This window comes from Rousettus aegyptiacus, unplaced genomic scaffold, assembly GCF_014176215.1.
Source record: "Rousettus aegyptiacus isolate mRouAeg1 unplaced genomic scaffold, mRouAeg1.p scaffold_m13_p_2, whole genome shotgun sequence".
Taxonomy (NCBI): domain Eukaryota; kingdom Metazoa; phylum Chordata; class Mammalia; order Chiroptera; family Pteropodidae; genus Rousettus; species Rousettus aegyptiacus.
The window spans coordinates 140398644-140411560 of NW_023416295.1; the positions used below are offsets into that span (position 1 = coordinate 140398644).

Consider the following 12917-nt stretch of genomic DNA (forward strand, 5'->3'; position numbering starts at 1 on the left):
ACTCTTCTCATTCTTTTGGATTCCTCACACTCTTGCTAATTTGTAGTTATTCCCCTTTCCTACAACTAAGCTAAATTGATTATTCTATAAGGCAGTAAATATAGTAAGAGCCTCCAACCTGAATTAAAATCCTACCTTTGCCACTCTTTCTACATCTCTTACTGTAAAATGGGTTTGTAGCCATCATCGCTTTCTACAGAGACTAGAACTACAATAGTCCCTCCTTATCTAAAAGAGATATGTTCCAGGGTTCCCAGTGGATGCCTGAAACTGTGGCTAGCAATGAACCCTATATATACTATGTTATTTTCCTATGTGTACCTACCTTTTCACTTAAAGGAAGTACTTCACAGCTTCTCTCTGGCACACCTGAGTTGCCAGCTTCACTGCTTTTGTGCTTTGGGGCCATTATTAAGTAAAATAAGGACCGATGGTCAGTCCGATAACTGAGATGGCTATTGAGTGGCTAATAGGGAGGTAACATATACAGTATGAATACAGTGTGAATACAGTCGATGTTAATATTGGGATTCACATCCTAGGCAGGATGGAACAGGACAGTGTCAGATTTCATAATGTTACTTAGAATGGTGCACAATTTAAAACTTACTGAATTATTTCTGGCATTTTCCATTTTATATTTTTGGATCATGGTTGACCACAAGTACCAAAAACTGGTTAAATCACAGGTAAAGGGGACTACTGTACTAATTGTTGTCTTTACCACACATTCTGCCCAAAGCCTGTGATCAAAAGGAAGCAAACTCTGATGACAGCACTCCAGCATATGATTATTTCTGTGACTTCACATTGTAATTGTGCTTCAATGTGCCTTAGGGTTTCATCTGCATTAACTTGATGCACCTTTAATGTTTTATTTTCTTCATGTTAGCTTGCATTTGAACCTAGACCTTTTAGTGTTGTAGTCTGCTTGGCTCCTTGGAGGTAGAATAATACCTTCAGGTTCTTATTGTTGATGGTTCTATGGATGTATATAATTTACGCATGAATTACAGATGAAACATTACAACAATACAGAAAACTGATGAGTTTCCTCTTTCCTATCATCTCCATTTCATTCTATCCCTTTAGTCTATATTTCAGTGACTTAAATTTTTGTTTTATGGCAATCTTTAACATTTATTTAAACATAATTTTACCTGAATAGAAATGGGCTAAGGGGATGAATGAGATAGAAAAAATAAAAGTATAATTTTCCTCAGTGCTCTCCCTCCAATCTCCATTCTTACAAGAGTGCTGCTTATGAAACTATTTAAAAAGGCAAATCTAACATCTGTTGCAAAGTTGCACACATCTTTGGATCGCTTTTTTTGGTAATATTTCCTAAATGTTTTTAAAGTCTCTAGATGGTGAAGGACTTTTTAAACATGACACTATGAAAGAAAAAAATAGTAAAGTGGGGTTGATACTCTCAAGAGAGCAATCTAAAATGGAGCCAGGAGGCCTCCAGGAAGCTGAGCCAACATACCCCCTCCCCGCCTGCCCCACAATATGAAATTGAACTTTTGAACTGGGCAAAACCACAAATAGCTGTATTCTGATATGGTTCTAGGAACAGGTTCTGCATCACTGAACTCTCTATTAAGAAATAAAATTGTCGCCTAGCAATAGACTAGGCAGTAATCATGTATAGCATAGTGTAAGTAGGCTTGCCAGGACCAAGCACAGCTCTTTCAAAACAACTTGCGTAACCTGTTTATAAGCCCCCTTTTTCTGTTTTTATAAACTTTGTCTCCTTCTTTCCCCCTCAGAACACAGTGGGGTTTCTACCCAAATCTGTGTGTACAGATTGCAATTTCTAAAGACCCCAAATAAAGCTTCTGTTTGCTTTGCAGTTCTTGGTCAAAATTAATTGACATTACATGGTATCAGAGAAATGGGGTCCAGAGCGACTTGCCTCCCTTTCCGGTGCCTCCATCGATTTGATTAAAATACCAACAAGAGTCCAATGCACTCTGTCGTCTCCCTGGTGGTCCCAGATCATTGTAGTAAGTCCTCCTGGACCCAAATCTCCCAACTTGGTTGAGGTTCAGGCTCTATTTGGGCATCCTCTGTTGCTGGGTTGTTTTTTTTGTTTGTTTTTTTTTTGGTTTTTTTTTGTTTTTTTTTTTTTTGTCTATGGGACTTAAAATGCCTGTCTGGTGAATAATAAGTCTTGCAAAATGGAAATCTCACTGTCTAAGGGAATGGCTGCTGAATAGCTGCCTTCTAGAACTTGTGCTAGATCTGTGTATAAAAATTATATGCCCTCCTTGTCTTGCAAATTTCTGTCTCACTGGACCATAATTACCTAGGACAGTTTACAGTTAAACCGGTCAACTTAGAGCTCTTTTGAAATCCCTAATTCAGTCTGTCTGAACAGTCAGTTGGAAAAAGGCTACAAATAAGCAACCTTGTAGGAAGCATATTTTAATTGGCGTTTTGAGGCCTCTGAATGTACAAGTGATTCAAAAGTTCCTTCATTCCACAGATTCTAAATTAACCAAAGCAAATTGTCAGTTATCTCAGAGGCTTACTAAACTTGAGGAAACTTCTAATGTCTCCTTATCTACACCTCTGCACCTTGCTGCTGGCCTTTCCTCTCCATCTTTATCCTTCACTCACTGAGCTCCCTTTTTTTTTTTTTTATAATGATGAACTTGAGATTCCATTAGACACACCCTGCTCTTACCACCTCATTTAAAGTCAAGCCATTAGATGGGCCTGGCCCTGGATGAGATTCCCTTATTTCTGATATCCCGTGGACTAAAGCTGAGCTCTCTGCCATTACTAAATATTTTCCTAATCCCAAAGAGGACTTCATTGGGTTTGCTAAAGAATTTCTGCCCACTATTCAAACATATGAGCCAAAGTTCTCTGACCTCTATCAGCTTATCCACCTGCTTGTAAGAGAAGGACCAAAGAATAGATGGACAAGGTGGGATGGAAAATCCCTATAAACAACTACTTTTCAAGACCAAAAGTCATGAACACAGTTTCAAAGTTGTCTAAACAGCTTTATGAAAATATACCTCAGGCTTTTCCTTGAGTTACTGATTGGAAAAAAACTTTAAAATGTATTCAAAAACCTGACGAAACTGTTTTTGATTACATTGATAGATTTGAAAAGTTGTTTAAACAGTATTTCTGCCTAGATGAAGTCAGTGATGACACCTCACTGCTTTTTTAATTCATTCTTTGTTAAGGGTCTACAAAGCAAACTTAAACAACAGGTTAAAAAAATTACAACTTAATCGGGCCATCATGCAAACTCATGACTTAGGAAACTATGCTCAGAAACTCTCTTGAGCTATCTAAAAAGATAACAAAAAGAACCTACACAGCTCTAAATGCCCAAATTTATGCAACTGGAGTAATAAATCTACAGTTATAACAATTGATGGCTAAATTCTCCTTTCAGGGTCCCCAAGGCAAACCACCATTTAAAGGTGTTTGTAGTTATTGCAAAAGGCCTGGATATTGTAAAAAAGATTATTTAGAAGTCAAAAGGCAATTACAAGGCCAACAGCTCATTGAATTTGTGAATCCTCCTCAGGGAAATACCAAAGTTTTCTCAGCAATAAGGTTGCTCCAGGATTAAAAAGAGATTTTCCCCATGTTCCTAACTAATTTCCTAGGGAAAATCGATCTACTGAGAATGAGGTAACTAGGGCTCTGATGGATATCGGAGCCACTTTACCACCTTACCGGGTCTTAATCCCTCCAGCTTCTATTTCTCTTCCTGAGAGTACTGAAACCATACAAATGGTAGGAGTTTCCAATCGGCCCATGATTATCTCCAGATCCATTCCAATTCCTTTTCAATTTGGACCTTTTCAAGGAACCTACTGATTTCTTTTAGTTCTCTCTGTCTCTTTTCATCTTCTAGGACAAGACTTTCTTGAATTTCACAAAGCCCATATTTTGATCTTTCAGAAGGGGAAAATATGCTTACATCTTGAGCTTCGAATGACCTTCAACAGGACTCATCTGTGAACTCATTCATAACTATTCCAGTTTTTTCAGTTACCTTAATTGATCCAAACCTTCTTTTAGATTCTATTTCAAATGAAATTTAGTCAAAAAATGCCATGGACATTGGTTGTATTCATTCCATACCAGCAATGAAAATTCAAATTGACAAAAATAAACCTTTGCCCAGCATCTATCTGTACCCTCTAATGCAGAGACCATTCAAGGAGTCAACCCTATCATTGAAGAATATCTCAAACAAGACCTCATATTTCCTTGCACGAGCCCTTCTAATACTTCTATCCAACCTGTTAAAAATACCTCCCGGGAGGAGATGGAGATTTGCTCAAGATCTAAGAGCCATAAATAATGTAATCATACCTAAGCACCCAACTATGCCTAACCTTCATAAATTACTCTCAGCCATACCACCAAAAAGTAAATCCTTTTTGGTTACAGCTCTTTGTAGTGCTTTCTTCTTCTTCTTCTTCTCCTTCTCCTCCTTCTCCTTCTTCTCCTCCTCCTCCTTCTTCTCCTCTCCTTCTTCTCCTTCTTTTCCTTCTTCTTCTTTTTCTCCTTCTCCTACTCCTTTTGTTCTCCTTCTCCTTTTCTTCTTCTTCTTCTTCTTCTTCTTCTTCTTCTTCTTCTTCTTCTTCTTCTTCTTCTTCTTCTTCTTCTTCTTCCTCCTCCTCCTCCTCCTCCTCCTCCTCCTCCTCCTCTCCTCCTCCTCCTCCTCCTTCTCCTCTTTCTCCTCCTCCTCCTCCTTTCTTTTTTTAAAGAATTCATATCGATTCTGAAAGCCAATTTTTATTTGCTTTCACACAGGAAGGACAATATGCTTGGACAGTAATGCCTCAGAACTACATTGAAAGCTGTTTTACTTTTCCCAAATTTTAAAGCAGACATCCCTTACCAGTCCATGCTTTTACTCTACATAGATGACCTTGTCCTCTGCTCACCCTCTGAAGCATCTCTTGGTTATAAGAACTAGCAAAAAAAGGGACATAGGTATCTAAAGAAAAACTTCAATTCTATAAAGAACCCTTGCCTTTAGACCCTTTGAGATATGGGAAATGGGCTTTATTTAGTTGCCCACTTCTCGAGGATAAAAATATGTGTTAGTAATGACTTACAGGTTTTCTCATTGGGTGGAAGCATTGCCATGCTGCAAAGTCATGGCCTCAGTAATATTTAACATGCCCTAGGAAAGATCTCCCACACCTGGGGAATGACCTTGGAGCTCCACAGAGACCAGGGAACTCCTTTTGCAGGACAAATTATACAGTCTGTTTCTAGATCTACCTGATTTTGCAACATTTCCGTTGCATTTATCATCCCTAGTTTTCTGGTCCTGTAGGATGAACTAATAGGATGACCCAAACTCAAAATAGCAAAACTTGTATAGATTTTTAATCTGCCTTGGCGTAAGGCTCTTCCCTTGGTATCAATCCACCTAAGCTCTACTCCCTTCAGCAAACAAAGACTATCTCTTTTTGAAATCATGAGATTAGATCAAGGGATATATGAACATGCAGTGCCAAAGAAGATGTCCTGCTCTACCATAAAGGACTCTACTGGATAGGGGCCCTTGAGTAACTCATAGAACAATCTTTCCATAATGCACTCCTGGGAGAAGATCTACATCAAGGTCTCCACCCCAGAGATTATGTCTATTGGAAATGCCATCTCTCCATAAAGATGCCCCTCACCCTGATAGAAAGGGCCTTATCAGGTATTACTAGCTAATCCTCGTGCTGCTAAACTTAAGCATATTGAATCATGGATTCATGTTTTTCACTTAAAAAGGACTCCCACACCTCAGTGGTCATCTCGGCCTGTTGGAGATCTTAAGCTGAAAATCTCTAAACAACTCCAGACCACCACTAGAATTTTCATTCTGGGATTGAAGCAAATGACAACTGATGTAGACAGCTCTCCCAAGACCCTGGACCAGGCCAGTCATACATGATTCCACCTAGTAGCTTTATTCCTGGTCTTCTCTTTAACCACCTTTGTTTCATTTCCTAATTACATTGTAATCATTGCCTAATTTTTGCATAAACAAAACTCTTGAGAAAACAACCTTTCGTATCCTAGCTCTTTAGTCTAATTTCAAGATGAACATATTCAGATTCTTATGTCTGCTTGCTGCAATGACAGCCTTATTTGCCTTTCAACACTCTTGCTGCCACCATGCAATGATTATCCAACAGTGCCAAGTTAACTGACTTTGATATGCACCCAAGCTAACCATACTCATGATGAACCAGAATTAATGTCTTGGCCCCTAAGCCTTGAAAGCTTACCAAACCTAACATGTGATCTTCCTGTAGACAAATCTATCTGTAAGGTACTCCCAACCCACAAGGGAATACCCATAAATACAATCTGTACTTACTTATAATTTATCTGTTTTGAAAATATAAGTGGTTCAGGCAGAATCTTGGGTTATATCCCTTTAAAAATGTAGAACTACACTCTTTGTTTGATTCAGATGACCCTGAGTTCACACCTGAATTGGCCATAAGTGACTACAGTGTTACTTCTTACAATGCATCTGTAATACGGGGAAATTCAGGGACTAATACCACTCAATCCTGAAAAGCAGATGTCTTCCCACTCTTGAATACTACTTGGGGACTAGATTTAAAAAATCTTGTATCTGTTGAAAAACAAATGAAATCTATTTCTTAGGGAATCCCATCCCTAAAGCTTGGAACAAAACTCATGCTAATCTTTCAGTCCTGACCCAAATATATAGAATCCGCAAGTGCTCTTTTAATCCCTCTCATGTTAAGTTTTATGATGACTTTAATGTCTTCTGCATTGGTGACTATTATGAACATCCAACATAGGGAGGACATGAAGTCCCTGCCTTAGAAGTAGGGCTTAATACTTCCCTCAGATTTTGGATTGAAGGGCCTAATTACATGCTGTCACTTGAGGTCACTGGGTGCTGCTTCTCATGTGGCACTCAAATATATGCCACCTTGCCAACCTGATGGCAAAGTTACTAACTGATATTGTCACCGGAAAGACTCCCTTCCTCTGCTTTTATCCCCAGTCCAGGCTCTTTTTTTTCTATAAATTTTGACCAAATCGAACCAAATGGAATTGGAATTTCAGGTATGGTCTTTTTGATCCTTTTTCCACCCATGATAAATGAGCAAGGCTTTGGGCATGCCTTGCCAGAGCTTTCCTTTCTTGTTCGAAGTAGCCAAATTAGAAAAGCCTATCAGAATTCTTTCTATTCTTGTAGCACAATCATGGAATGCTACAGTTACTGCCTTTGAATAACAATGAGAAATGATTGCCAGTCTGGCTGAGGTAGTACTACAAAACCAAAGCTCTAAATGTGTTAGCCACCCAAGAAGATGGTACTTGTGCGCTATTTGGAGAGGATTGCTGTCTCTATGTCAGCAAATCAGGTGGACTAATACAACAGCTTGAGGTTCTGAAACAAAATATAAAATTCTTGAATAGGCAGAATGTCACCTTATAAATTGGGATTAGACAGATGTATTTAGCTGGCTACCCACAGGAACAGGGACCTGGCTTTGTTCTGGCTCTGTATTCTTTATTAGGAAATAAAATTTTCATCTGACAAAAGCAACAATCATGAATAGCACAGTGTAAGACAGCTTGTCAGCACCAATCACAGCTCTTTCAAGAAAACTGTGTAACCCCTTTGGAAGCCCCCACATTTTCTGTCTTTATAAACTCTGTCTCTTTCTTTCCCTCTTGGAACACTGCATTTCTACCCAAATTTGTAAGTTTAGAGTTGTAATTTCTAAGGACCCCAAGTAAAACTTCTGTTTGGAGGTTTTAGTCAAAACTGACTGATGGCACCTAAGTTAGAAACCAAGAAGAAAAGATTGATATATTTGATTACGTCAAAATATGAGCTTCTTTATGGCAAAAAGAAAAAAAAAGAAGCAAAATCAAGTAACAAACTAGGAAAAACATTTGCAACATGTACAAAATTCTATGGGTTTTTTTTTATCTTGACAATTAAAAAAATCTCCACTAACCAATGAGAACAATCAAACATATACTAAAGTTGAAGAATCAGGAAATTCTCAAAGAAAAGAAATATAAATCACCAATTACATATAAAAGGATATTTAACCTTATTAGAAATAAAAGTCATAGTTTGGCAGAGACTTAAAAAATAATAATAATCAGTGTTAATAATAGTATGGGGAACTGTTGCTTTTATACCCTGCTTAGGAGAGCAGAAATTGATAAAATCCTTTTAGGAGGATAGTTTGGCATTAACTATCAAAAGTCTTAAATTTTTGCTTACCTTTGACTCAACAATTTTACTTCTGGTATTTCTTTCCAGTTTTATTGAGATGTTATTGACATGACGTTGTGTAAGTTTAAAGTATAAAACACGGATGATGATTTGATACACTTATATATTGGAAAATAATTACCACAGTAGGGTTAGTTAGCATCTCCATTATCTCACAGAATTACCATTTACTTCTAGTATTAATTTCAAGAAAATAATAATTGGGAAAGTACACAAATATGTTCATCATGTCATTCATAATAGAAATAGTTGATAGTTATATACAGCATATATTATAAGCAAGTCACCTTTATCTCTCACAAAATATTATCCCCATTTTAATGAGGATAGTGAGGCACAAACAAAACAAAACAAAAACAAAGGAAAAACAGAGCTTGATCACACTCATAGGTTTGAAACCCAGGCTGTCTGCCTCCAGAGTACGTGTTCTTAATTACTATACTGTATTGCCTCCTAAATCAGCCTAAATGTTCATCTTAAGTGTTTGCCAGTGTAGGATGCATTTAATAAGTTGTGGTGCATGCATAGAATAGTATAGTTATAGTATGCAACTATAGTAAATTATTTTTGTAAAACGTGCTTATTTTATAAGTATATATATTCTGATTCCATTTTTCTTGAAAGAATGTTTTTAAAAACTCAGAAAAATCAAAACTAGTATTATGTTTTCCTTTGGGTGTTGGTATTATGCATAATTTTAGTTATAGTGGTTAAAACCCTTTTGAAATTAGAAGGATCTGGTTTCCAAACGTAGCTCTGCTCCTTTTTTGGCTATGTACTTTATGTTGTGTTTTAGCTCTGAATGTCTCAATTCCCTCATTTATAAAATGGCAGTAACCAATCTCTCAGGGGTGTGTGTATGAGAGAGAGAGAGGCAGAATAGAGAGGGGTAGGGAGGGAGAGAATTAAATGACTTAACATATATAATATTTAATATCCTTCCTGGTAAGTGCCCAATAAAGAGAAATACTTATTATCATTTGTATAATTTTTCTATATGTTTGACTGTTTTACAATAACAATACATTACTTTCCAGAAAAGTAAAGCCATTTATATTTTGGGAAAAAATCAGTAAAAGAAAAATAACCCCAGAAAGAGAGTTCAGAATGCTTTGAAATTGATCTGCTACTTGTTGCCCCCAAGTAAACATTCAATAATATTGGGTTTATTTTTACTAGCTTCCAAAAATAAGAATTAAGGAGGTAAAAAGTTCTAGATAAGCAATATTAATACCCAATAATCATTTGTCATAAAAGTGATTAAAGACTCATACCTGCTGAGCAAAGAGGCATGTGGCTGGAATCTCTAATTATAAGCAGGAACTACTGGAAGAGGTTAAGCATCCCCATCTCCCTGATTCTGCTTCTTAGGTCTAGTGGGACTTTTCTCTGTACCAGCCATTTGTTCTCAACATGCTGTGTGTTCCAATAAAGACTTCGGGGCACTAGAAACTGCACTTCCAGGTGGAAATAGGCTTGGCTTTTTCCTGCTTTGTGTGTCTTTCCATACAGACATATTTCTGTATTCTTTGCTGTATTTTTCATTCACTATTTGTCTTTTATGACCATCAAAACACTGAATGTGAAATAAACATATTTATTGGAAAAATCGACTTCAAAATATATATTTATTACAGATTTTACATCCTGAAGTCCAAACGCTAGATCTACGGAGCTGTGATATTTCAGATACTGCTCTCTTGCACCTGTGTAACTGCAGAAAACTGAAGAAATTAAATTTGAATTCCTCAAAAGAAAACAGAATTTCTATAACTACAAAAGGTATGTTTATTAACACTGAATGAATTGGTAGATTACTGTTAACCATCTGGTATAATTTTGGAGCAAAAAAGAGGAGGGAAATATGTCAAAAGAGAGTATGAAGATGTCAAAGAAATAAAACTATATCAATAAAAATATTCAAACTAAGGTAATGAATCCAATTTAGAATTCTTGTTTATAAATAGGCCTGGGAGTTAAGAAATACACTGAGTAAGTCACTATCTTCTATTTTAAACATTTAAAATAAACGTAGTTGGATACTTCTATATTTTAAATATTTTGCCTGGTATAGTGGAACAAGAAATGACTAGTTCACACTTTGTTAAGGCTTTTTTGATGCAATATTATAACAGAAAATTAAATTATCAGATTAAACTTACTAGCCACTCTCCTATCAGTCTGTACAATGCATAGGTTTTCATGGCCAGACAACTACATTTTTTAGTGTCACTATTACATGATTAGTGGATTTTTATCTTTTTTAAAAAAAAATAGGCTTTTTTACCTTTTTCTTCAATATAGGAAAGAGGGAGTTAGTTGGCTAAGTTTCTGAAAAATTTTGTGGATAGTTGGCTCTATTTTGCAATCATCTTGTTTAGCAAGTTAGGATATTCATAATATTGCAAAGAATGAGTTTTTATTTTATTTTTTTCTTTTACCCTCACCTAGCCCCTGCACTCTTCCCAGCCCCCATTGAGAAGCATCCTGGCCCGAACAACAAAAAACATGAATTTTGTAATGTTTATACAAATAATAACCCACTAAAAAGAACTTTCATGCTGGACAATGATGAATAAAATAAAAGTTATGGAAAACAATAAAAATGATCTACACATAAAATTCCCCTCTCCCCTTTGGTGTATTTTTCCCATAAACTTCTTTTCACAGTATTATAATGTTTGTCCATGATCGAAGGGCTCTGGATCTCCAAAGCAGTCTTTTATTCATGTGGCACATTATAGGTCCATCTCCAATGTGCATTTGCATCAGTTTCATTGGATGTAAGGACTTCTCTTTTCTTGACTCTCAGTAAGAATGCTCCAGGGTGACAAAAGGAGCATGATAGTAGAAAGGGGAGAAGAGAGAATGCATAGACACAGGTATGATGCCTAAGGCTAGGCATGGAAGTGATTATTTCAGGTAGTTGGTCAATTTCACTGATTTCTCTTCAGAGTCCGTAAGAAAATTAATTTTATTACTTTAAAACTTCTGTTTTAACAAAAAGGAGAATCATTTTCTATTTAGTTACCTAATTTGGTCATGAATGCCTTGGCTATTTCCTAAAAGCCAATGCACTCTCTATTCATAAACAATAAAGGCTTACTGTTAAATGCAGATATTCTGGAGAATATACTACAGACTGTGTAGAAAATTCCTACAACATTCCAAAGACTTTTAAATAATGACAGCATCACTGGAAAATAAGTATATCCTCACAGATGGACTTCTTTGAAAAAGGCTATCATACAAATGCATGTATCAGTACCAGGGATTGCTAAAATGCAAATCAGTCACATTTCTTTCATATATACATGTATAACTCATTGATACACAATTGTGTTTTCCCCAGGAATAAAAGCTGTGGCTTCATCTTGTTCATACCTGCATGAAGCTTCTTTGAAAAGATGCTGCAATCTCACCGATGAGGGAGTCCTTGCTCTTGCACGCAATTGCCGGCTGCTAAAGGTCATTGATTTAGGTGGCTGCTTAGGAATTACTGATGTGTCCTTACATGCATTAGGAGAAAACTGCTTATTTTTGCAGTCTGTCGATTTTTCAGCTACTCAGGTAAATAAAATATAGACTTGAAATACAGAAACTGTATGTTTTTGCCCAATATTTTCAATGACTCATCAAAAGAACATAATTATTTTCAATGGTGAAATTGTTGACCAGTTCATGCTTTGGTGGCTAAGTAATTGCAATATAATTTGGCACATTCTGCACATTATTTTAAGTAAGGGTCGAAGGTATGTGTGATTAAAACACATATTTGCTGAATAGGAGACAATAAAACTATATCTAAATGATGAATAATTTTTAGAAAATTTTACTCCATCATCTTCATTTATGTGCTGTATTATTTTTTTCCTTTGCTTAGGTATCTGACAATGGTGTGGTTGCACTCGTTAGTGGACCTTGTGCCAAGAAATTAGAGGTAATTTGAAAATATCTATAAAGATGATGTTAACTAATTTTTTATATTATCCTCAGAAATTATTTTTAAACCTAGCAGACAACCAGTGCCTTATTATCAATTAGGTATTTCCATGAACTTTTTTTTTGTCTTTACCTCTTTATTTCCAGAGTAACGAAAAACTGGTAGAGTAGAAGATAAAAAGTATGCTTTAAAATAAAAACCCATTTTATTTTCAATGAAAGTTCTTATTTTCCAGAAGTTTTAGCTTCTAATACATTTAAGGATGGTCTTATTTTGGATGAAGACTGAAAGTTTATCAATATAAAGTGATATCTTTTAGAATTTTCATGTCTGACTGATATTCCTACTGGAATTACTTATTATTCTCTTGCCATCGTATTTTTCTGGATCCATGAAGGGATCCAGAAAAGGATACTATGGTGCCGTAAAAGTTATTTTGAGCTGAAGATGCTTGAGAATCAACTCATATAAAAGAGAATTTGTCTGAATATCCCCCACCACCAATCTGCCTAAAAGCAGAGCCTTCCAAAAGGACTCACCTGCCATCAAACCCCCTTCAGAGAAGACTTCCCACACCAGTAGAGATCACTCCTATCCCTGGAGAAGTCAAATGAGAAATTGTATAAACAAATACTTAATGTCATAAGACCATCATACCTGCTATCTACTTTCTGAAAGGCCCAT

General features: G+C 36.3%; 1 protein-coding gene across 1 annotated transcript in view; it reads left to right on the forward strand.

Moving 5' to 3' along the window:
• The window catches only part of AMN1 (antagonist of mitotic exit network 1 homolog), a 37310-nt gene that overhangs the window by 13667 nt on the left and 10726 nt on the right, over window positions 1–12917 (forward strand). The window contains exons 3-5 of the mRNA XM_016152065.2: window positions 9928–10072; window positions 11643–11860; window positions 12174–12230. Coding sequence (XP_016007551.1) covers window positions 9928–10072; window positions 11643–11860; window positions 12174–12230 — 420 coding nt within the window. The remainder of the gene's footprint in view (window positions 1–9927; window positions 10073–11642; window positions 11861–12173; window positions 12231–12917) is intronic.